The sequence below is a fragment of the Xiphophorus couchianus genome, chromosome 24 (genome assembly GCF_001444195.1).
Source record: "Xiphophorus couchianus chromosome 24, X_couchianus-1.0, whole genome shotgun sequence".
In the NCBI taxonomy this organism is placed as follows: Eukaryota; Metazoa; Chordata; class Actinopteri; order Cyprinodontiformes; family Poeciliidae; genus Xiphophorus; species Xiphophorus couchianus.
Genome location: NC_040251.1, coordinates 11,560,373 through 11,587,447, shown reverse-complemented (window position 1 = coordinate 11,587,447; position 27,075 = coordinate 11,560,373). Strand labels below are relative to the sequence as shown.

Genomic DNA, 27,075 nt, shown 5'->3' with positions numbered 1-27,075 from the left:
ACAGTTTGTAATGCATAGAACAACATGCCATAGTCAGTTCTACGGTGTTTTGCTACATTTTGGTCAATCAATAAAAACAGCATTCTTCATGCAAATGCCTCCGATGACATCACATAAGGCATGTTTTTAACAAAAATCCTTCTTTAAAGGTAATTTACTCTTATAACATCTAAAAACACCAAAGTATTTCAAGATGAATGCAATACTATCACTCCATTTGACAATAGGACCACAGCAGAGATTGGATGTGGAATCAATTTTCAAGTCTTGCTGCAGAATCTTGGTCAAAAAGAACTAAACAGAGCCAGTAGGAAGGTCTTAGCGCTGTCAATCATACTCGTGTACACCCTGCTGAAAGTGCTAATGGCGAAGAAACAAATGACCATTCCAGAAAAACTGTGGCTATGCTAATTAGCTTTAGCATTTGTGGCATGCTATGTTGTAGTGAACCAGCTCAGTAACTGACAGCGCAAAAACCCTCCTCCTGGCTCTGATTGGTTGTTTCTGACTGAGTGGCTGTATTTCTGTAGGTAGCACTGGGATAAGGAAGATTATTTGTCTTGTATTAATCTGTCATGATGGTCATTTGAGAAACTTTTGTGGTTTACCACAAGAAATCTCGATAAAACCCACAAAACTGCATTCTGTGTTGATTGTGGTACCTCTTGTGATGTCATTGACCCAAAACCACACACAGCATTATTCATAGTTCTTTCTTTTGTACACTCCTCAAAAGCTTTGTATTTTATAAACTCCTGCAGTAAAAATAAATTTTTTATTACCCAGCCGTGTTTTTATTGTTAGAGTAACTTTTGTTGGTGAAAAAAAAACAACAAAAAACACCAGTGGATGATATCTCTAAAGTAACTTTAAAAGAAAGTTCAATAAAATTCCTTTTAAATATACATCACTGTTATAGATGATTATACCCAGCTTTAGATGATAAAACTGCACGAATTTCTTCAATACGAAAGCGGTGAAGTTCAGCAAATCACTGAAAATTCTTCTCATGCAGCAAGCGACTTCAAATATTAATCCAGGCAGAACAAATCTGAGGGATTCAGGAAATCAATCTCAACTCCCCAAACTGTGTAAATGAAGCAAAATTCTATTAAATCGCTATATTGCAGCAGAAAATCCTTCAGACTACTAATACAGAGAAAGCGACGGCTGCTCACCTCTGAGCATGCCCCCGTGGTGGCCTCGCACACGCAGAGCACTGATTGGTTCTGGGCACGGTTCAGCCAGCGAACCGCGAGCCGGGTGCTGCTGATCCAGCTCACCATGGAGATGTAGTTTTCCCTGAAGAGGTGATGCAGAAAATGATACGTGGAGGAAGAAAAAAAAATGATAAAGAGAAGAAGCAGTGACTGGGAGCAGTTTCTGGACAGCGTAATCATCCCTGACAGGTGCTGTCTGAATTCGTAGAGCTTTATTTTAAATTCGCAGAGATGTACCTGGACCTCAGGGAGTCAGGAGGCAGCATCTCCAGAGTGTGAGTTGGACCGTAAAGGTTCACTACAAACAGACTGACTGATGGGATACTGGAACCGGCCTGCAAGCACATGTAGAAAAATACAAATAAAAACCCCCCAAATGGATAACATATGAGTCTATAACTGTTTATTGATAATTACCAGAGGTGTGACCAAGTTACTGTGTTGCAAGTCTCAAGTAAGTCTCAAGTCTTTGTCCTCAAGTCCGAGTCAAGTCTCAAGTAAAGACAGGCAAAAGTCGAGTCAATTCTCAAGTCAGGAACCTTTAATTTCAAGTCATTTCGAGTCGTTTTTATTTTATTTTATTTTTATAATTTGCAATTATACAAAAAATTCAAATAATAGACCATTTGTTCGTTTTAAAATATGTATTTATCTCAAATGATAGAACATGTGTAGCTGAACACAAAGTATAAAAAACATCTTTAAATTGGACCACTTTATTGCCCAGTTCTGTTAAACTTGATATTCAATAAAAAAAGACGAAAATGCTGACATTTCCACAGCACAATACAAAGAACCAGAACAGCAGTTTTTTCCTCTTTTCTCTGACCTGTCAAAACAATATATTGTCAATATAATTTCCCAACGTAGATGTCTTCAAATACACCAACCATCCTTAGATGATACTAGACCCGGCTCATCATCATGATGGGACAGAGAGACTCTGTTCCCTGTGTTCAGGTCCAGAATCTGCTTTCTGTTCCGGAGCCCCGCTCACTATCCACCGGCTTCCTGAGCTAACACGGTGCACATTATTTGTGGAGGCATTTGAAGGACCGGATTTATGGTAAATAATCACCAATTTAACCCGGAGTACACATGCTAACACGAAGTTAGCTAAAGTCAGCTATCTTACAGCAAAAGAAAAGCGCCACCTACCGATCTTTGTGAAGCTTCAAATGCCGGACAAAGTTGGACGTCGTGGCATCTCCATCCGATATTCTCTTCTTGCATGTTTTACAAGTTGCAGTTCGTTTTTTAGTCGAAAGTTCATAACCTACGTAGCCAAAAGAAATTACTCGCAGAAGCATATTCGAGCAGTTATTTCGTATTTCGTTCCCTGAGCTCTGTAGCTTTGCCGCGTTTTTTTAAACGTCCAAATCCTGTTAATTTGATTGGTTGTGCTGCAGCTACGTACACAAACATACATAAGGAGAGAGGAAAACCATAGTGACGGTCTGCGCATATTGATACGGAATGAGTGACATTAATTAATGACGCCACTTTATAAATAATGTGTTTTAAATTTTAAGACTGAGTAAAAAATATCAAGTCTTTTCAAGTAAACAGCTTCAAGTCGAGTCAAGTCCCAAGTCAATGGCATGAAAGTCAAAGTCAAGTCCGAGTCTTTGAGCATTTTTTCAAGTCAAGTCTCAAGTCGTGATTTTAACGACTCGAGTCTGACTCGAGTCCAAGTCATGTGACTCGAGTCCCCACCTCTGATAATTACAGATTCGTTTTTTTGTTTTAAATAAGCGAAATACTGCCAAACTAGCGGGCCCGACCCTCTGTTTTATCCACAGTTTTCAATCCATGCCACAGTTTTTTTAATTTTTAAGCTCAGTAGCAAAACCTTAAACTACTGCCTGCAGTTACTCAACAGGTCGTTGCTAGGTAACCAAGGAGTGAGTGAGTTGCTAGGTAACCAGAGAGTGAGAGATTAGTTGATTCCACCAATCTAGCTTAGAAAGTTCTGGATCAGAGTTCAGTGAATATTTTCTATATTGAATATTGTGTCAGATCTATGGATATTGATCACGTGTCTACTGCAATATATGTCGTCATTGATTTATTGTCTGGCCCTACGTGAGCCAAAAATAAAAAAAGTCCTTGTGGGCCAAGAAAATAATTTGAAACATGTTTAAATCAAACAAATAAAGTAGTAAAAAATGTTTTATTTTTTTTTATTCTGCAGAAAAATCATAGATTGAACACTTGAAAGGATTATTTTCACGTATTCAGTATTATAAAAAAAAATTTCTTTTAGCTTTGTATTTGTAAATATTTTTTAAATCAATAGATAATTTTCCTTTCGGTGCACATTTTTGCAAACCTTAGTAGGTTTCTACATAAAATCATAATACAAGATGCTGAAATTTGTGGCTTTTGACATGACAAAATCTGAAAAAACTCAGGAGGAAGGAGTACTTTACGTCAGCTGGCTAAAGAGCAGCGTTATGCTAATGCTGACGTTAGCATTGTGCTAAAAGCAGTGTTACAGCCTCAACGTATCCCCAAGGAGCTGCTGGCGTGACTCATTTCAACACAGTATATTTACCTTTGGGTACGGAAAAATCATATTGGAAGGGTAGAGGCCTCCCAGGAAGTGAGGTATTTCCATCACAGGTGTCACAGAGTTGTTGATGCGGAGATATGCAAGCCGGGCACCGTCCATAGACCACCAGTGGGCAGCATATGTCAGAAGCACCTCCTCTGTATTTGGAGGAACACAAGTTTTGCAAAGAGTTAAGTAAAGTGGTTTTACTTGTAATTGTGATCAGTCTGATTCTTTAAATGGTCATACCTTTATACGTTTTGTATTTTTCACTATATTTCAAATAAGTAACATTAACATACATAGAGGATATTTAACACAATGACAAACATCACGATGCGATAATAAAAATAAAGAATAACCACAGACTTGGTGTTAAGGTCTTGCAATCTACAAAGTAGAATAAATAAAGTAAATATCTATATGTAAATACATATATACATAAATAGGTAAAGTAAAAGAATGCACTTTTTAACAAAAAGAAAATGAATACGTTTTTTAACTAGGGTTTTTTTTCCTCTCCATTTCATTTTGTGAACATAGTATTAAGGATATGATTATAATTAGATTTACAATATTTAATCTTTAGAAAACTTTGAATTGTTAAAGATGAGCAATATTATCAAATTTAATAAATTAGTGTTCTGTCTAATTTTTTTTTCTGTAAGACGTTTTTGCAAATCCGAACAAAATATTACAGTACGCTAACACTCCACAAATAGCCTCACGGTGGCTAAAAGAGCAGTTGTTGCTGACATTTGGAGACGTCGTACCTTCGTAGGTCCAGTCGGAGAGTCCGTTCAGCACCTTCTGGTCCTCGTCGGTGGACGTGAGACGCAGCGAGTCTCTCAGCACGCTGGCCTTGTAGTAGATGTCTCCGTCAAACACAAAGGCCTGGCAAATTGGGCACAAACAAAAGCTACATTCATTAAAAAATTTTTTAAAAAATTCAGTGAAATCCGATATTTTTTCTGCCTGATTGTCCATACTGCTAATTAAATCTGACCGTGAAAGGTTTACGGCTCCAAAGCGATCCGCATGCGCAGAAGAAGAACGTTGACGTCACACAGCAGAGCACTGTTTACGGAAGTAATAATGAACGGAGCCGTTTATGGATCGACTTTAGAGTTTATTCAGCAATGGGAGTATCGTCGTTAGATCACAGCAAAAACAAATGGAGCTAATAAAAAGAAGTAACAGCTAATAGTAATGGCGTTTTGAGAGCAATTTCTGTAGGGGAGTATGTTTAGGTGTGTAGTCAAAGCCAAGAGTGGTGGGATTGCGCTTCACTCGCTGCCTCCGTTGACCGTAAAATTGCGCAAACTGAAAATATGGAAATAAATTTGCCTGATGGAATGACGCCAATTTCGAAAAAACTCACTTTTTTTTTAAATAAAAACGTTTTAGCGTTGGGATGAGCCTTTTTCAGTATCACAGGAGTCACATGATCAACACCCGGATGTTACTACTACTGAAGAAAAGGACGAAGAAGACGAAGTGTTAGGAGGATGATGGTTCGTTTTTTGTTTTTTTTAAGACATTGCGCATCCGGCTCCAACAGAGTTCTCACAGCATCTCACAGTTCATATAAAGTTATGTTTCATTCGAAAGTATTGAATCTCTTCTGTAAAATCGCGGACTACAACTTCACCAAAATGCTGCACACGTAGCTTGTAGTTCCAATGCCTGAATAAATGATGAGACTATCATCAAGGCTGAATTATGAATATATCTCATGTTACTATTTACATCAAAGCTGCCATGAGTTTTAATGTTATATTGCGCGAACAAGATTATTTTCATGTGATTTTAATTTAAATTCTTATTAACAACGCAATTACAAAATTGTGTTTTTTCAACATGATCAGACTATAGAGAAAGATTTGCGCATATCTTTAATGGAAACGCAGCTTTTGACAGATTCACAAGTGTATAATCAGAAGTTTCATAAGTTTTCATCCATTGATTATGTCTGATTCATATATTTATATGGCTTGTTCTGGTGTAGAATTATAATGCACGTCTCACATCAATAACGTAAAAATTGAATAAAATCTGATATGACCGTTCAGACTGCTGATGCGTTGAAAACAATCGGATACGATTTAGTTCCACATGTGAGTGTGGCACAGATTGGATTTTTTGAAGGAATTGGCCCGTTCAGACTGCGGTGAAAAAGTAAAATATGGGTCACATTTGGGGGAAAAAAGCAGAATTGGGTCGCATTTGCCTGCTGTGTGAACGTAGCCAATTTATTGTCAAAGACTGCAAGGTTGCAGACTTCGCAGCTGGCTGCCTGATTGGACTGGTGAATGCCTACCAAGTATGAATGAGTCATTGGCCAGCACAAACAGAGCTCAGAGCCAATACATCTTTACTTGGCAGCTAATGCAGTCCAGATGAACACTGACGTCGCTGCAAAAAGCTATTTACAACAGAGGTACATGAATGACTGCAGCTCCAGTTCCTCTCTCTAAATATCACTGATGTTATGATGAAAATGTGTCAAATAGAGGACGATATGATAGTTAGGTGGGGCAAGCTCCTAATCACATTGCTGGTTATAGTTAGTGGAGACAGCAGCACATTTATCTGGTGAATAAGTAAGCGTCTTGCTTACCAGCTGATTACCCTGGGGTCCCCAAGAAGCGTACTGCAACTCTGTCGTCTCCCTGTCGGGAGGGCTGAGCTCCAGCAGATCCCTGGAACACACATAAAGAAAAGCTGACATAACCCACTGTCTTTCGGGACAGCTGTCCTGCTTGAAGCCCTCTAAACTCCGTCCATGCCCTGCCCTTGAGAAAGTAGCAGTACTGACAGGACAAAAGAGCGAGATGCAGAGAGGGAAAATGAAACTGAGTGTGGGGTTGGCTCATGCAGGACTGGGAGCAATTCTCTTCTTTCATATTTACATTCTTCTCAGGCTGGCAAACATCTTCCAAGGCAAACTCAGGCACTGACTTTTCTTAAAATCCTTAACGTCGCTCTGAAGTTTCCGGCATCACCCAAAGCCACATCATAAAAGTTCTTCCACTCATACTGCTTAAAAAAAATCTCAGGCAGCGACATCAAAGGTACAATACTGCGCAAACCGTACGATATGTTTGTTGATGGAACCTGGAAAGCACACTAACAGACAAATGCATGACTCGATGAGACGCACTTTGAGGGGGACATTTTTTTTTTCAAATCAAACTACAGATCTGCTTGCTTTGTTAATGCTCATGCCCCGTGCATCCCATGCATTTTGGCAATCACAGTTCCACCTACCCATTAGCCACACCGTAGATAGCATAGGAGGCTGTGAAGGACTGAGAAAACACCTGAAAGAGGTAGAGGATATCATGCACAGAGGTGTGTCGCACATAGGTGAAAACACTCACATTTTAGATCACATGCTCCTGCACACCAACATGAAGGGTTTGGCATTCTTACAATCTTCTAAATTTATTCTAAAGCAAGCTAGTTCTAACCTGCTAACTAAAAAGTTAGTTGTGCTAACCCTAAATCACTAAACATAAGTTCCACTAATGCTGAAGCACTACACCAACATAGTAATTAGTGGAAGCTAATGCTAAAGTGCTAATCAAATATATAAGACCTGCTAAAGCTAAAGAGCTACACATACATAGTAATGAGTGGAAGCTAATGCTAAAGTGCTAATTTCCACCTTGTTTACACCCTCCATGTGTCAATGACTCAACATGTTAGATATTTTTCTTTAGGCTATAGCTTATTTGTTTGTTTTTTGTATCCTTGTCACTTTCTCAAAGTTTCTTTTTAAAAAAATGAGAATGTGAGGAAAGGAAATAAAACTATTACGTAAACAGACTTCAAAATAAGAGCACAAATATAAACAGCAAAATGCATGAGGAATTCTGAAGAGTCGATAATCAAAATTTCAACACAGATGTTGAACTTTATTCAACTGAAGGTTTACTAAACTAAAAATTTGTGATGTAGAATTTAAGTGGAAAAATTAATTTAGGTGAAGCTAAGTGCACTTAAACATTTTGAAACTTAAAAACACTACAGAGCTAAGTGAAAAATTAGCTCTGCTGTTAACACAGTAGCCAATTAGCAAAGGTTTTCCCAACATTGAATGGTTCACATTGCAAATGCCCTCAAAAGTAGAGATGCACTGAGTGACTGATATTGCTTATTTTCACAAATCACAACACTCTTCAGTGTGAAAGTTGTTACTGTGGAAAGAAGACTCAAAGTTAGCGATTTTCTGTCAGTGGGTGAAACTAGCTATTCTGAATTTGTTCATTCAGGCTGGAATCAACACAGATAGACTCTGATTTCATACTTTTCTATTCTGAATTGCTTCATACCTGAATTTTTGAAGTGTGAAGCAGAAAACATCAATTATGAGTAACCTTGTCTGGGATGTTTTGTGAAGTTGGTGAACAATAGATAACAGGAAGGCTTTCATTTTGCAGGACTTAACCTTGGCTTGAAATGTTGGCAGCATTTAAAAAATCAAATTAGATCTGATAAGCTCCATCTACCAATAAGATGATTTGTTCCGGCACACTGATCGCTGCTTTATCAGGAAAAAAACGGTGCAGAACACATAATTTAGAGAACTCCTTATAAGAACTGAATCAGGTGTTTTAACCCGGATTTGCCTGTTAGTGAGACAATCGCTTCTTTACGCCTAACTCACCATGAACACGCTCAAAGAAGTTACATTCACATTTCATCATTACTCTGATTGCAAGTGAATAGAAGAAATTTGCACCCTTGGGACTGAAAGATAAAAAATTAAAGACATGACATGACAAGAGAATAAAAAATAAAAGGGCATTCTGATTAAAGAGCATCATTATGGCCAATGTTCCTCTCGTTGAATTGCATCGTGGCTGGCAGCTCTGACACAAGCATCAGTGGCTGCGAATGATTAAATTAACACGCTGAAAGGGATGACTATGAAACTGAATCAATGAATTTGTGCACTTGAATCTGTTATTTTTTCTCTGCTGATCTAAAGATCATCAAATCAACTGGAGGTGATGCATTGATTTCCACTATTTTCCTCTGTTTTTCAGTCAAAGGGGTTGAGGCGGCGGCGTTGCTCGCTGGCCTCTGGGACATGCGGCACTTTGGAAAACCAGCCCCAACAGAAATTAAATGTCACATCCTCTATGCAGCGCACTTAGCAGTGAAATTGGATTTTCTACAACATTGTTAGAAAATGCATGGCCTTGGCGGCTAAGGCACAGAGGTATAAAAGAAAGAAGAAATCCATTCGGAGGCAGCCTCTAAATGAGACTGAAGTTTGATTGCGGGGTAAAAGTTGTAGGATGGAGGGCAGGAGTTACTATAGGGAGGAAGGAAGCTTTCTTGCAAGATGAAAAACGGCATCATCTGGTCAAACTTGAAGAAAAAAAAGAGAGGAAAAGTGAGACAGGAAATTAAAGGGCACACAGAAGTGCCATCAGCATTGTGTTCAATCAGCTGTTTATCATTTGTTTAGAAACCTTGAGATTCTGATTCCAATTTACCAGCAGGAGGCCTCTGGCAGTCACTGCGTTATTGTGGCTGCATGTGTGATAAACAGAAAGGGAGAAAGGGAGCATCTGTCTTGGAGAGGCAAAGAGAATCCTAATGTGAATGCCAGGAACAAATCATAAATCCTCCACTTCGCCGTGTCTGTCAGCCCCCCGCTTTACTACTCGCATCCAGGGTGCTGCCAAAACATAGGAGAGGGGGACTACACACAGATTAAGCACTCTGAAGACGTCGCAGGGCAATGTGACGAAGGATACGAGGCGAGATCACAATAGGCTTTGAATAAGCACAGATATCTGGAGCTATTGTACAATTCACAATACGGAGATAATAGCTTCCTTTCTACTCTACATTGTTCTTGCATCACAAGCATTTTCCTATAGCAATGCAGCCTTTAATACAACAGCAGCACCCATCACTGTTTGCTGCAGAGAGCAGACACAACTCCCATCGTGTTTTATTTCTGCACAATCCTGGCAGGCTGCAGTTCAGTGCATTAAATCCTTAAAAAATATCATCCACTAAAAAATGTCTCCCCATCATTTAGAAACACCTGCAGGGCTTTGCAGAAGTATTCACACTGCTGGGTCTTTTCTACATTTTGTCAAGTTACAACCAAAAACTTTAATGTGTTGGATTTTAAGTAATCGACAAACAGAAAGTGGTGCATTATTATTATAAGTTTAAATCCCCAGAGTGGGTTTTGCATTTCTATTTAGCCCTCTGAGTCAATGTCATGTTTTGTTGAAATATTAGCAATGTCTTCATCAGCTTTATGCGACTTCAGCCTGAATTGTTACCACAAGACAAAATTCAGTGTTACTAACAGATGGATGGATGGATGAATAGGTTGAGAATCCAGAAATGTTACTCAAGTAAGAGCAGAAATACTTCATAATAAAATTACTCAAGTAAAAGTAAAAAGAACAACATGATAAAAATACTCATAAAAGACTTTATGAAAATACAGAAAACTAAGCACTCCTGGAAAACGGCTGTAAAACCCTGGGACCGGGGTTTGACATTTAAAAGGACAAAAATATAAAACATGGAAGGATTTAGATCAAACTAGTGAAATTTCAGACATCACTCTAACTGAGAGTCTTTGTCAAGGTTTGTAAATTGATTATTTATGAATGTTATTCATACAATTTGTCTGAGATCGAGCTACTTTGTTAAGAAAAGTTGCCAGAAAATGTTGTTTCTACATAAGCAGAGACATACCTCAGGAGACCAGCTGGTGCTTCCACAAAATATTCACTCAGGTTAGCTAAATGCAAACAACACATTCAGATTTTATTATGTATAAAAAAAAGTTTCCACCCCATTCCCACACTGCAAAACACAGAATCTTACCAAGTATTTTTGGTCTAGTATCTTAGACTTGAAATGAGACAAAACAAACTTCCAAGTAACTTCTCAGCAAGATATAGGAGCTTGTTTAAAGTAAATTATTTTTGGATATAGATTTTTTTTAAATACTAGTTCGTCTTACTGTTTTTTCACTTGTAAAAAGACATTTTTCCTATTTTGGATGGAAGAAACTCCCAGTGGAACTAGTACTTTTTGCTTTATTGACTTAAAACAAGCTGTTTATATTGTTAAAAAGTTATTTTAAAGTTAGTTTTGTCCTGTAGAAAAAGAATAGACCATCATTCTTGGTAAGATCCTGAGTTTTTGCAGTGCAACTGTGTGCTAAGATTGTATTTTCTGGCCTACTACTAAAAAACCTACCATGCAAAAACAAAAAGATCTCACCAAGTATTTTTGGTCTAGTTTCTAGTGCAAATATCTTGGTAAACCTGAAATAAGACAAAACTAATTTGCAAGTAACTCTTCAGCAAGATGATTCAATAATTCCTTAATATTGATGAGAAAGTGCTCGTTATATAGCAAGACATTTTAACTTATAATATGGAAAAAATGTCTTCTTCCACTGGCAGACTATTTCACTTCTAACTATTTTTTTATGTCAATAAGATTAAGAAACTATTTACTTAAAACAAGCTCCTATTTCTTGCTGAAAATGTATCTGTAAGTTATTTTTTTCTCATTTTAAGATATTTGCAGTAGACACTGGACTGTTTTTACAGTGCAATAAAATAAACCAAAGTTTGTGGTTGTAAATGTGACAAAATATAAAACTCATGGTATGAGGCTTCTGCAGCGTCCCTCTCCTGTTTCCATATTCTCTACTCCCACACAACTCAACGCTGAAAACAAAGTGGCCTAAATCAAACAGGCTTCGATGAGAGACATTTCCCTGCAGGTAATCTGCTTGGTCTTGTTGCTTTGTGTCAAAATCCCTAAGTAGCTTCTACACATTCTCTTTTATTTTAACAAAATCTATTTATTTTCAACCCAGCAGGCGCCACCCCTGCAAACCCTTCTGAGCCTTTAAGAAATCCAGTGAAGCCTTTTAACTTCACACTCTTCCTCGCACCTCTTCTCCTTCTTGCATCTCTGGCCGTCTTTGATAAACATCCCAATTGATTGTAAATGGGCAGCGTGTCTAAGGGCAAGTGGACCGTATCCCATTTATCGTGCTCCCGCCGCCGCCCTGAATGCACTGCTTTCTGTTTTTCCTCTTGCATTCTCCGCCGCTCCTCTTCCGAACGGCAGAAACGGTGCTTGGCATAAAATGCTTCAGTCAGCATAAATCCCCCCCCAGAGATATAAAAAAAAAGAAAAGAAAAGTGAGCGAGAGTGAGGAAAATGAAGGAGGAGAGATGGGGAGACAGCTGGAGACAGACAGAGGAATGGAGGATTCACAAACACAAAATGCAAATCCCCCATTTTCTGAGCAAACAGAATGCTTCCAGGTTATGTGCACCCAAGCTCATAATATTGTGTGCTTATATCCTTGAGTTTGCAGAAGAAGAAGAAGAAAAAAAAATCGTGCTGATATCAAAGGAAATATGGTAATGACTTGTTATAAATCAGCCAAGTAGAGTCCCAAATATCTGAGCCCGTTTCCTTTTGTAGATTTGTGAAAAACAGATTGAATGTACGCATAAACGTTCAATAATTCAGTTAGTATGGAAGCTCTGTGTTTTGTGATGAATGCAGTAACACAGCAACAGGCTCATTCGTTCCCCACACACAGGGAAAATCTGATACGCAGTGATTAGTCGGGGGAAGGAAAAAAAAGGAAACCCAGAGAGATACAGGAGACTGTGAGGCAGAACAAATGAGGGCAGGAGGAATCTTCTTGCAGGTTTTTAATAAAAATGTGGGGGAAATTGCACCGAGGACTGTCATTTCCCTCTAATTTGGATCTCCACCACCTCTGATTACTTGCACATAACACAGCTTGTCTTCCCTTTGAGCAAACAACTTGCAACTATGTGGGAATTTGCGAGGTGAGGAGTTACAAGTGGTGGTAAACTGAAGTAAAGATCTAGTTTTTCTTCGCCTTATCTAAAACCACCTGCGATTGTGAGGCTCTGCATGTTCTTATTAAAATTCCCCACTGAACAGGCAGGGTTATTTCATTACCGCAGCTCCAACTTTACCTCTTCTTTGATCCCCCTCTTTCACTTCTTTGCACCTCTTCTGCTAAACACTTCACAGCGATCTCTCCTTCCTCTCTACCCACTGCAAGGAGCCAGTTTAAATATTCAACTCCTCATATGTTATCCCAGTCATTTGGAGGGTGGGTGTTACAGACTGCTGCAGCTGCAGAAACAGAGCTCACACACACACACACCCACACACACACACACAGACACACACACACACACACACACACACACAACCTCTCCTCAACCTTGTCCTTCATGCTCTTGCAGCTTCTCTGTGTTGTTTGATAGAAATTACACGTCACCTTTGTTCAACAGCCACAAGTGGCCTGTCAAGACGTGTGGAGCTTTGTTAGCGAGGAATCACTTGTCTTTAATATTTGTGGAAGATTTATGGCTGTGGATGTATTCTGAATGCAAAGCACTCAATAATGAAGCATAGAGTCTATCAGAGGCCACTTTGCTGGCGATATCAAACTTACCGGTCGAATGTTATACGCCAAGAGGACAAACCTCTTGTCTGCAGACACCTGGAATTTAGATGAGGTCAGGTCCTGCAGAAAAAGGCAGAATTAGAAGAAATTCAGAAACTTTTTGCCCCATTTTATCATGTAAGAATAGTAAAACAAGATTTAAAAAATAAGTAAAACAGTACAATGAAAATGACTTTTTTCTATACTTTCACCCATCTGTGTGCAATTTTGAAGTCAGATTCTGTTAAAACATTATACGGCGTTAATTTAGCAGTAGTTTTTATATAGTTTATAATGCCCTTCCAGACTGAACGTTTCGGCAACGACAATTTGCAGTACCGTATCTCCACTATACTTTGTGCTATCTGAAAAGTTCCAATGGTTTCTGAAAGGGGAGACGTTGTGCTTTCCAGCCGATATTGGATTATTACGGTAATTTCACTCCCAACATTCCTTTATTTAATCAGGTAAACCCCGTTGAGATCTAGATCTCATTTTCAAGAGGGGAATCGAACCCCGGTCTCCCACGTGACAGGTGGGGATACTCACCACTGTACTAACGAGGAGATAATAGATAAAACATAGCAGGGAGTCAAATTAATCTGAGGGACACTCTTTTAATAGACGGGAAATTGCAAAACTAACTGCTAAATATTGAATGTTACAGTTGTTATGGATAAATGGGAAAATATATAATTACTTACAGGACATATAAAAAACTTTGTACAATTAAAATAGGTGAAAATATCCAGGTTCAGCTAAAAGTGAGCTAAAAGGATTAAACGATGTTGAAGCTACTGGCTTCATCTTTACAACAAAGATGTCATAATGGTTTATGCAAATGCCATTTTATGAACCTTTAAACCATCATTATTTTTGAACTGGATGGTTATTTGCACAGAAACCATTAAAGAAGCTGAGGTAGGATGCACCAACAATGATCTTTGTATGAAACACGTACTGAGAACGAAACATATAAAGCAACACAGCAACTGTTTTTACAAAACAAAAAGATTTTTTATCAGTTTAAACGGAAAATGGCATCAATAGCTCATCTTTTGGATGACTCTATCGAGCAGCATCATGCTGATTTATGCCTATAAGTACCAATTAGGTTTTTACTGGGCAAAACAGAAGTCTTATGTTTTGTCTAGAACCAGAAGTAACTCTTTCTTTGCTCTGAAGCATCTCGAATGGACCGTCACACAGTCGTAATGTCGATTGTAATCAAAGAAATTGTAATCTTAATCTTCTTAGTTGAAAGGGGATACAATGTGCTTTGGACCATGCAAACTGTTCTAAGCAGCAAATTAAAAAAGCCAGGCTCTGTGATGGTATGAGTATCAGTGCTATACCGCTGTTACTGCAGCATTATTGCAGAAAAGGACACTTTACTAAATTGGGAAGCATGCAGTCTTGAAGAAAGTGTAATTTCCAGGAACGTCCGTTTACTATTTACCAAGATATTACAAAACTAAATTATTAAACACAAAGGTATGACTGCATATTTGAAAAAAAGGTAAGTGTACTGGATGGTGCCGGTCCCCGTAGAATGACTGAGATGAGAATTTTAGAACAGGAAGTAATAACAAAAACTGCTTTGACGCCTTGAGATGTGCTTGCAGAAAAATGTGGAGAAAAAAACCCCACAGCAAAGCAACAACATTTTAGAATCGGATCAAATGAAAACATAAAGTCCTAAAAGCTTTACTGCCTCAACATTTCTGAAATGTGCTGAACTAGTAAGGGGAAACACTTGCAATGACATAAAACAGCCAAATCTCAGAAGAATTATTAATAGTGTAAGTACTACTCAGATTTATTAATATCATCTTTATTTATTTTCATTTAGGAACACTTAGTTATAATAACCACATTCAGTTATTTATATCCTCTTAATTTATTTTTATTGACTTGTATTATCTTAATTTAGAAAGATAGACACTGACCTATGAGATAAAGTGTCATAAAAAAGATTCATGGGTGCTTCTTCTAATTTGCAATTAGTGGAGCACCTCAGTGCCTCCTTGCAAACCACCTTTGAATATTAAACAACATCCGCCTTCTTTAAAATGAATGTGAATATCTGGCATAAAACTACATCTTCTGAATTTGTGTCTGGTTTTTGGGTTACAACACACCAATCCTGGACAATGATTAATGACTTAAATTGAGATTTTACATCTTTCCAGGATGAGAACTTAGGATTCAAATATATGCACAATATTTGGGTAAATGTCCTCTTTGAAAGTCTTATCGCTTTTGTTATAAATCTGGCTGAATATTTGATCAAACTCCTTGGCAAAATTGATACATGATGTTAATTCAATTTTGGCACAGACCAATAGTTTCGAAGCAAAGTCCACAAATTTATGCAAGAGCTGATGTCAGTGACCTTTCAGAAGCCTAATGATTGTTTATCCATTTAAAAACATTTTTATGTTTCTGTTAGTTTCGTTCTGTTAGTTTCAACCCTCTGGTAGTTTGAGGTTTAGTTAAAATATTTTCTTCATCCTCATTTCTATGGAGGACTGAAAATAATATAGCTAAAAAATAAAAGAAGTAATGTATATATTTTATGTTTCCTTTTTCTTAAACTTGCATTATTGTTTCTATATTTTCTTGTCTCCTCTTTTTCCATTACCGCATCATCTAATTTACATCCTATAATATTGTTTTATGCAAAATCCCTTTTTTTTCACGTTTTTATACTTCCATTTGGATTTCTACTGCTTAATAAACCAACCCAGCTTGTTTTTCTAGCAACTCAATATATTTTGGTGTCTTGAAAATGAACCGTTTCAAAAACCCTTGGAATGTAACGCCACAAATCTCAGCAGACACTGCCCTCACCTAGCAACCCAGTCCGTTACCTAGCAACCCAAACTGAATTCCAGAAGAATTATTAATAGTGTAAGTACTACTCAGATTTATTAATATCATCTTTATTTATTTTCATCATTCGGTCAGCTGGACAAGTGTTTTGTTGTTGACATGCCATCCATAAACTACTTTCTACATTCTTGCTGGTTGAGCATGAGGCTCTACTTCTGCTTTTCCGTTATGTACGGTTGTATAATTACGCATCTGTAGTGTAAACGTTGAGCGGCAGCTTGTTTGCAGCAGCTTGCTTGGATTTGAAGTGACAAGAAACCCCAAAACAGATTGTTTTAAAATAGGCAGAACTGAGATGTCTAAAATCTCATTATCTAAATGATTTTGTGCAAATAATGTAGTGAATAAGCTTTGTATATCTCATAAGTAGCATTATAGGTCACCTAAAAAATTCACTCAGCAACATATTTATCTGTGTGTTTTGACATTTATGAAAGAAAAATATTTTGTTTGTTTGTTTTACATAGAAGCAGAGATGAAAAACCAACATATCAACACAGGGAAGACACTTATCATACTGACAACACAACCCTGTTTTGAGCATGGCTGCGATGACCCACATAAGTCAGTTAGTGTCGAGCAGAGGCGGTGTTCAAAACGATGCCCTCGCACGGAAAGATCTCTTTGAAGACACAAGCAGAGGGCTCACAGAGGAGCCAGATTGGGGGGAAATATGCGCCGATACCGTCAACGTGCCAAGCCTTTTTTTGTCTAAAATGCGCCATGTGGTGCTGCAGTTCCCCGTAGCATCTGTCTCCCAGTTTTCATTTCTATCGACCTATTTGTTCATTCTTTGTGTTAATGTGAGACAGTCAATTCTGCAAGCTGTCCTACCAGAGAGCTGTTGTCCAGCAGTGTTGTGGTTAGGTTGTTGCTGAGGGTGAATGTCAGGATATGTCCCTCTCTGGTGCGCAGCGCCACTTCGTTCTCTGTTAGGGGAAAAGCATACTGAGTTTGTTTGTTTGTTTATTTTGTTAATATGTATGGAAAAAAACACAGCGTGAAGCATGATGTCAAAACTTTTTCTCTTTCTTTGTTTTGTTTACATATTCAAGTGAGTGGGTGGAAGCAGAAACTTGGGGAAAAAATCCCACTTCTTAACCACCTGCATAATCTTACATGAGTTTTGTTTTAACCATATTATAAATGTGAAATTTGTCAAAATTGGTTTATTAACTCTTTAAATGAATTTTTTTTAAAAATCATTTTCTCCTGACATTTATTGTTGCTATGTAACTTCCGTTCTGCCGCCCTTGGCAGTTGGTGGTTACCGTAGCAACCAGTAACTGACAGCTCTCCCCGTTTTTTCTTTCGCCGTTGTCTGTAACTGCCGAATGCATTACAATCTGCTCTGTGTTTTATTTACAAGTATTATACTTCGGCATATATCTTTTCATTACGTACAGGGTTTCTTCGTGTATAATTTTGCTGTGTTTTTAACTGTTAGCGTGATTAATGTTAAGAATTTTATCTGCTGTGTTTAATTTTACAACTGTCAACTGCAGTCACAGTTCACTGGGAACCATTACTGTACTCTGTAATTTGTTTTAGGTTTTTTGTATTGGATTTTGTTTAATGTATATAGGCAGAAGCTGCTGGACTGATATTTAATTTTGACCACAGTGGATGAACAATTATTTTTTCTTTAAATTTCACTAAAAAAACAAAGCTAGCATTAACAACAATAATTGATTGATAATATTATATATTATATCCAGGAGTAATCATATGTTTTTATGATCATTTTAACAGTTTTATGTTTGGACATTGGTTATCCCGCTGCTTGTCTCCACTTACTTACAAAAGTTTTTTCTAGTATTTCTGAATTTGCATGTTTTAAACTTATAAAATTTGCTTAGTCTTAAACAAATGTTCAATGTCATGTCAATGTTCATGCTTATGTTTAGCTTAAAGAATTAGATCTTCAACAATTTAGGTTTCACAAATCTAGTTAAATTCTGTTTTCTAAATATCCAACCTCACGGATTATACTTCTTTCTCTTTTTTGTGGTATTGTTAATATTTGTAGGGTAGTTTCGTAACTATTGCCCCAGATTTCTGCACAATAACTTGTGTAGGGTAAGATTGGTGAACAGTAGAGCAAATGTAATGCTTTTTGTTGTACACCAGCTTGTCTTTATTTAATAGGGATTCACTTTTAGTTTATCCTCAATAATGACACCTAGAAATTGGTGTCATTGACAGTGATTCACAGTTCCCAAAATAACATTATTTTTGTTGTGTTTTATTTAAGTTTGTTCATTTTATCCTTTCACTGTTGTTCCACGTCATCTCCAGCACAAACAATGTTAGTATCATTGGCAAATAGTATACTTTTCATCATCTCAGGTACAACAGGTCATTAAGACACGGATCCTCACCGTTCAACCACACCGCACAGGGATCGTGAACTTTAAACTCTTCACTCTCCAGATCCTCCATGGTCACATGGGAGCGGAGTAACAAGTGAGACTCGTCTTTAAAAGCAAACAGACAGAGCAAACTATGAGAAGCCTTTGTTCACATGAAAGCAGGGCTTGGCCCACTTTTTAGCATCATGCTGGATTTATCTCTTCAGAATAACATAGTTAGGCTAACTATTTCAGGGTTGAAAAACCAATCAATTCAATCTAAAGGATTTTTTTTTTTTTACCACAATCAGTTATAATAATTTCCAAAACGTACACTTCGATTAAAATCAACAAGAGATAGCAAACAGGAATTAAATTTATTATTGATTACACTGATGTGTAATCAGTGATTGTTTTTGCTTAATGATTGATTAAGCAAAAACAACAAACACATTCACAAACAAATAAACATAAAGATTTATCACTACCTTTACTCCACTGAACAAATCAAAAGGAAGATTAATAGTCAGGAAATGAGCATTCAAAACATATTCAGATTTCTTCTGTTTTAGTTTCTTCGTCGCACTTAAATTTTTCAGAACATCAAAATAATTTGAAATCCAATAAATGATGATTTTATTTGTAAAGGAGGAGTATTTCTGAATGTCTATTTAGGAGACCACAAACATGCAAAATTAACATTTCAGGGGCATTTTTAATTCAAATCCTATTGGCACATATTTACTTCCATATATTTACTTCTATAACAATGGTAATTAGGCTTAGAGAGTACTTTTGTACTTTTTCTAAAGTTTCCAACGCAGGGTAGATTAGATCGTATTATTCCCTCAGTAAATAAATTTCTAATTTCAGGTATAGCGGCCTGATATTAAAATGTGTTTTAAATATATAGAAACGTAAAACAGAGAAGAAATCTGTTGGGATCATGTTTTCAAATTTGTTTGTAGCTTTCACGTAAGCAGAGGGTACAAATAACATCAAGCAAAGTCACACACTCTTCAATGTTTTGGAAACCGTCTGCAGGAATAAAAAGTTGTTTTGACTTGATCTAAAATTCAGCAGATGCCACTTCGAAGCGCCATCGAAGGAAAAAAAACCCCAGTGAAAGTAGGTCTGCATTCAAATTGAGAGAGTTCAGCGTCTTGGAGAAGATTTCAGAGCTGACAAGATCGATGCCCCTCTCACGTTTGTCCTTCAGAAGTGAGGACTCAGAAACTAAATTAGCAAAACGAAATGGAAGCCAGGGGACACATCCAGCTCTATAGCATACTAATTAACACCTTATATCTTGTTTGTTTAATGGCGGTGCTAAAACCAAAGTCTTAAAGGAAAAAGTCCCAGTTTATTGGGTCTTATAATCTCTCGGAGACTATTTGACCAAGAGCGGTAACGTCTTAGAGTTTCCCCTGGTTGCCTGGCAACTGCTATGAGACAACAACAAAAAAAAGAGTCAAAGAGATTTTTAACCTCTCAAAAAGACTCAACTGTTTTATTTATGATGTGGTTCTTGTACAGATTAAACAAACATGCTTCAGAAGGAGGCGCCCAAAGGTGGATTTTTTTTTTCTTCACTTCACAGAGCCTGATTAGTTCTTCCTTCCTTTTCTGCTCTTTGTGTTTAGTTAAAGGCTTCTGGCTGCAGACATGAGAGTTAAATTGGTCTTTTTTATGTAACTTTCAAAGCTATGGATCCAAATTGTGCTTTCCACTTTGATTCCTCCGCCTCTTTTCTTACCGGGCGTGAGGATGACGACGGAGAGGATGACCAGGGACATGACGGCCAGGATCACCACCATGGCGATCCCGATGCCCTTCCAGTTCCTCGGCGGACCGTCTGAACTCCCCAGGTCCTGATGCGGGAGAGAAAACAAATGCGGTGATGAATGTGAGCCGAGCTAAAAGAGAGGACATTAGTGCCGCTTCATTTCCACCGTCAGACAAATCGGTTTGCTGAGCCACGGGGGACCGAGACCAATCTGCAGCATTACTTAGACTCCAACAAATCGCACAAGTTTTCAGCTGGAGAACTGAGTGAAACTGTTGCTTTTAGGAGAGCAGTTTTTAATTGGGGACGAAATTAAAGCTGACATATAGTTCTTCCTTTACTTTGCTTCATTTCACATGAAATTGTCGACCTTTTACTTTGGAGGAAGGTTAATGGTGAAATATGTTCCCTGAAACTGAAACACTCTTCAAACTATATATATCCATCTCCAAATTAATTTTTTTAACTACAAAAACTAAAATTTATAGAACTGTTTATATTGTAATTGCACATTTTATGCAGTAGATGTTTTTATACACATAAAAAGTTATTCTAAATTCAGTGCCACGGACTCATTTCAAGAGATTTTTCTTTTATATAGGATATATAGAGACATTCAACGATTGTTTTATGATATTAGATTGTTTTATTATAGATGGAAACTTAGCTTAAGCTAAGTTTAAGCTAAACTTAAACTTTAAACAAAGTTTAACACGTTTAAGTTTAACAAATTTAAACAATGTGAAAAAATAATGTTTTTTGTCACATTATTAATGTGAAAAAAACATGAATAAAAATGTTTTTTCACATTGTCTCTATTGTAAATAAATGAATGAACTAAACTAAACATTGTTAAGATTGATTAACTGTAAAAGACAGAAACAACAACAAAAAACAGAGGCTTGAACAGGTGTAAGAATAACATTATATTTGCAATGGATTTGTAGCTTTGATTAGCCACAATGCATATTTTTTACAGGCAAACATATATTTAATTGTCGCCATAAAGAGTCATACAGAGCAATAAGCATTATGAAGAAATAATTCATAATTTTCCAAATGTTTTATCAGTAAAATCTAAAAAGTTTGGAGTGCATTTCTATTCAATCACGTTTCTCTGCAACATCTGCAAGACCAGGCTGCTGGAAAACGAATCAGCCTCAGTTTTGTGTCTTTTTTTAATTTCTAACAGGGTTTTTTTCCAGGGTTTTCCTGTATTTAGCTTCATCCATCTTCCCATTAGCACTGAGCTGCTTTCCTGTTCCTAATAAAGAAAAACATCCCCAAACAAAGATGCAGCAAATTCAGCGTGTAAATCACTGCGAATTGGTGTGATTAGTTGTGTTTTGTCTGTAGGCAAACAATTAAAAATGCTAGTAAAACAGACTGAAAATACTTGTGACACTGGATTTATATTTGCTAAAAAATGAATAAAGCTGAAACGATTAATCAGATTAATCATTATTAATTGATTATTTGAATGATCATTAACTAATTTAGCAGTTGATTAATCATTAACTTCAATGAACAAACTCAGAAAAGGTCATTTGCTGAAAGAGCAACACACTCAAAGTGGCAATTAAGCCAAAACTGTACAAAAAATATAAACAATGCCCCTGAAACATAAACAAGATATAAAAAACTACGGATTTTTCTGGAAATATTTTCTACCCAGAATTTCTCAAGTGGCATTCTTAGCTTCACCCATTTCAAATTATGTAAAAATAAAATAAAAAATCTTATACACATATTGATGTTAGAAGTATTTTTTTTTCTGTAGATGCATACTTTGCTACAAATGATCAAGCATTCACTAAAGGAATGCAGTGTTGTTGCATTTTAGGCAATAAAATGTTTATTTTCTGGTTTATTTGCATCTTTTAATCCATATCTAATATGAATTCTAATGTTAAACAAAAAATTATTTAAGTGGTTAAATGAAAAATCTGCAGAATGTACCAATATTTTTAACCGATTAATCATTTAATTTTCAGAATAATCAATTACTAACACAACCATTAGTTACAGTCTTAAAAATTAACCATGTCATTTTTATTTCACTTCCAAAATATGAACAACTTTGTGTTGTTATCACATAAAAGCCCAATAAAATATATTGATCTTTGTGACCGTGACTTGAAAAAAGACGGGGGGGAGGGAAACACAGCAGATATTTTTTACAAATCAAAAGCTGTGACTTTGTCACTTGTGAAAAATCAATGTTTTAAAATTTATTTTGAACCTCATGAACCATTCAGTCTCCAGGGCAAGAGCTGGCATGCTTGTGCTTGTGCCTCAGCTCTCTGCAGAGACACATTTCCATTTTGTTATTTTGCTCCCCTGAATCAAAAACACATCAAACAGCTTAAATTATTATCTTTTCCAGGCCACGCTGCACACATGCGGAGCTCCTTTTTCCCCAGTATCCAAAAACAATGGTGAATTATTTTGGTTTTTGGGAGAAAAAATAGTTTGTAGCGCTGATTTGCTCAGTTAAGCTCTAGATTTTTGTTAAGTCTGCTCTGTACAGCAGCCAGCACATCCTGTTCTCTGTCAGTATGCTATTTAGCCTCCCATTCACACCTGCTCTCAATTTGTGATTACAACAGTTTATTGTCAAGCTCAGTTTTCGACATTCAGGAATCTTGTTTTTGGGGTTACTTTGCTCGGTGCCAGATTATCTCGACTGTGTTTAGTCAGCCTGTCTGCTCCGTTTCTACTTTACTGGGTTGTTAACAAAAGTTACTGCAGGAGCCAATAGAGTTCGTGCATCATTTTAATCTACAAACTCATACACTGCAACAATCTAATAATACCAAGTATTTTTCTCTAGTTTCTAGTGCAAACATTGTTTGTAAGAAGCAATAAGTTTTTCCTTAACCTTCTTTTTAGTGCTAGTGCACGTGTCAAACTCCAGGCTCGGGGGTCAAATCTGCTATTTTTTTAAATTTGCTCTGTTGCATCAAACTTAATAAGCCAGTTTTTTTTTTACCGAACAGCCAAGATTGACTAACATCTCTTTCCTCACCACACCTCTCAACATAACATCAACAATTCTTAATATTGACAACAAAGTGCTAATTCTACTGGCAGATACTTTTGAATAAGTGAGATAATCAATGGAAATAGTATCAACATGAAGCAATTATTGACTTAAAGCAAGCTCCTACATCTTGCTGAAAAGTTAGTTTTGTCTTACTTCAACTGTACTAAGATATTTGCACTAGAAACTAAACCAAAATACGGGGTAAAATTTTGTGTTTTCAAAGTAGGAAGAATGATCTGCTACTCTACTCTTACTGAAGGTACAACTTTGTCCCAAATTTGAATAATGTACTTGGCATGAATTGGTTTTACACCATCCATCCATCATCTGCACCGGCTTGTCCTTGCAGGGTTGCTGGTGCTTATCTGCAGTGGGCAACACAGAAACACACACAGGATTAACAACCATGAATGTTCACACTCAGACCAAAGACTTCAGAGAGACCAACAAGCTGCAACATTCATGGGACTGAGTGAAGAAGCCACAAATGCATTCAGAGATCATGGTAGCTCCATGTAGAAAGATCTCAGGACCGTCTTACACCAAAACAACTCATTTTAATTTAACCCTGCAAGTCCTAAACGTAGCGGTGATGATCCAGCCGAATTTGCAGTACCGTAATTCTGCCACACTTTGCGCTATCTGAAAAATTCCAACAGTTTCTGAAAGGGGAGACGTTGCGCTTTCCAGCCAATATCGGGTTATAACGGCAATTTCACTCCCGCCGTAGCAGGAAGTGAAATTAATCTGAGGAACACTCTTTAAATAGACTGTAAATTTCAAAAATACCTGCTACATATTGAAAGTTCCAGTTGTTACGGATAAATGGGCAAATATATTTATTCACACAACATTTAAAGAACTGTGTACAATTAAATTAGGCAAAAGTATCCAGGCGGATTTAATTTAAATTTAGGACATAAAGGGTTAAATGGGGGGTAGGTATTTTACAAGCAACATAGTGCCATGTTATAGCACACTCAAAGAACTTTAGCTGCATTTCCATTAAATATAAAATGGTGCAAACTGAATTTTTAAAAATAAATTTGCTTAATGCAATTTCAAAACAACTCTCGTTAAAAAAAAAACCTTTTTGTGCTTGTATGAGGTAATTTTTCAGCTGTATCTAAAGTGGTCTCACTGGAAAATCTTTGTTCGCATCACACAAGTCACGTAATCAACACAATGATGTTCCTGCTGGTGAAAAAGACAACAGGAAGTATTTGGAGGATGATGGTTTGTTTTTGTGTTTTTCAGACAATGTGCAGAATTCTTTAAACAGAACACGTTTCACAACCGTTTCCTTAAAATGAGTCGTACTTTGTCTCCCAGAAGCAAGTTTGGTTCATCAAAATGTAATCAACAAGTCTAAATGAGGTTGTTAACAAGGCAATAAATGTAAAAGAGCATATTAGAGAGGAAGATTTGACAAAACCACAGCCAGCTTAACCTCACATCTCTGTATACCATCCGAATGCAACAAAGGGGAGCTGATAGAGAGAGCCTGCATCAGCATCATTTACAATTTACCACAAGTGTGTGTCTTCGCCACACTGTACTGCGCTCCTTCACAATGAGGGGCTGACACTGCTGCATCACACGCCTGCAGGAGAGCTAGCGAGCAGCAGCAGCAGCAGCAGCAGCAGCAGAGCAGCCATAAAACTCAGCCTTCATTATTGCTGCTTTGTCCTTTGACTTAACTGGGAAACCTGGCACACCTCCGCTTTGGAGCGGAAGAAAAAATGTGCTTCAGTGGACAGCAAGTTGCTGCTTTTCCTCGCTCCCTGGGAGGACACCAACTGTCTGTTTTTTTTTTTTTTAGTAGACCCAATCTGTCTAAAATTCACATTTAACAGCTTAACACTTCCCCCCCCATTCAACCACATGTCTTCATATGACCATCTGACTGGAGGTTTTCTTTACTGACTGTAGAGTCATAATGTCTAAGCTTTTTCACCTTAAAACAAACATTTTTATTTTGTTTTTGCTCTTTTGCTGGAATTGTAAACTGGAAGGGAAATGATATGTAAAGATTTTAAGTTTTTTTCAACAAAAATCTGAAAAGTGTTGCTTACATTTTTCTATTTTATACTTTCTAGAACCGGCTTTCAGAACAGTTACATTTGTAGTGTTTAAAGGTGCAGCAACGTTTATGAAATATATATTAAGAGACCTCTGAAAATGATCAGTTTCTCTGATTTTACTTTTTATAGGTATATGTTTGAGCAAAATTAACTTTGTTCTTTTATTCTATGAACTACTGACAACATGTCTCTGAAATTTCAAGCAAAAATTTTGTATTTATTTGCAGAAAATGAGAAAGATGCAGTGCTTCCAGACCTCAGAAATGCAAAGATTCATATTCATATTCATTTAGAAACAACAATACTAATGTTTTAACTGAGGAAGAGCTCAGAAACCAATATTTGGTGGAAAAACCTGGAGCTTTTCTATGGGGTTCAATGCTGTGGGCTCTTTTTTTCTAGAGCTGTATATATTTACCTTTTTTCCATATTTGTTAAAACTGTCAACATGATTATTTGTACAATATGAGACAGATAATCTGTGAAAAGATTGATTTCCTCTTCTCGAGCTACTATTGCCGTCTGTAAAAAAGCTCCTGAAAAAAAACAACCCATCAGACCCAGGAGGCGGGTCTTAGCGCTGCCAATCAATCTCGTGAACATGCTGCTAAATGTGCTAATAGTGGAGAAACAACTTAGCATTACAGCAAAAACGCTTATTCACCACCATCAGTTCTAGCTGCGAGAGCAAGAGAGGAATGAGCAGTGCCACACGGAGGAATGATTGACAGCGCTAAGACCCGCCTCCTGGCTCTTATTGGTTGTTTCTAGTTAGCACAAGAAGAAGGCAGAGGAGCAAATTTTTTCTTTTTATTTGTCTCATTACATACTGTCACAACATTTCAATAAATATGTAATAAAAATATATTTCTAAAATAAAAATTACGTACTGCAGCTTTAAGGATATTGGAGACATTTTTATTTAAAACTATTTTAAGTCTCAGCTGGACTGGATGAAGAGCATCTGTGAATGTCAAGTCTTGCAATAGAAACAGTTTTTTTCTGGATTCTGTCTTGTATTAATCTTCCAATCAGCCATAACAAACTGTCCTGTCCTAGCTGAAGAAAAACATCCCAGAGAATGATGCTGCCATCGCCATGTTTCTCTGCGAACACTGTGTTTTCATGGTGACCTTCAGGGATCATTTTCCACTTTGCATTGAGACCAAAACATCAAATTTTAGATTCATCTGACCTGAGAAACTAAACTTCTACTTGGTTTCTCTGGTCAGATGAAATGTGGAAAAACAGCAAATTAAACTTCTGTTTTTTTTTGTTTGTTTTTGTTTAGTCATTTTTTCAGTAAGGAAAAATTTGTAGAGATTAGCTTTGGTCTCATTTGACCAGGACACAACTGAAATGATTAGTCAGATTTATCATTATTGAAATAATTGTCAAATAATTTAGTAATCGATTAATTGTTAACTGCAAAAAAAAAAAGCAATTTGCAGAAAGAACACAATCAGAGTAGTAAATAAGCAAACACTGTACAAAAATATATAAATTTTCCATTTAAGGTAAAAAGAAAACCCTTAGTCTGTAAATATGTTCATCTGCTTCAAATAATGTTTAAAAAAATCGTCTTAAACACATTTTGCTATGTAACAATTAATAAGTTAATAAAATAA

General features: G+C 36.9%; 1 protein-coding gene across 1 annotated transcript in view; it reads right to left on the bottom strand.

Annotated features, from left to right (window-relative positions):
• LOC114141046 (inactive dipeptidyl peptidase 10) overlaps positions 1-27,075 on the bottom strand; it is a 48,936-nt gene that overhangs the window by 15,644 nt on the left and 6,217 nt on the right. The window contains exons 2-11 of the mRNA XM_028011451.1: positions 20,288-20,402; positions 18,562-18,657; positions 17,015-17,109; positions 13,295-13,366; positions 7,045-7,097; positions 6,395-6,476; positions 4,548-4,668; positions 3,778-3,932; positions 1,458-1,555; positions 1,179-1,302 (exon numbers count right to left, since the gene is read on the bottom strand). Of these exons, the coding sequence (XP_027867252.1) occupies positions 1,179-1,302; positions 1,458-1,555; positions 3,778-3,932; positions 4,548-4,668; positions 6,395-6,476; positions 7,045-7,097; positions 13,295-13,366; positions 17,015-17,109; positions 18,562-18,657; positions 20,288-20,402 (1,011 nt within the window). The remainder of the gene's footprint in view (positions 1-1,178; positions 1,303-1,457; positions 1,556-3,777; positions 3,933-4,547; positions 4,669-6,394; positions 6,477-7,044; positions 7,098-13,294; positions 13,367-17,014; positions 17,110-18,561; positions 18,658-20,287; positions 20,403-27,075) is intronic.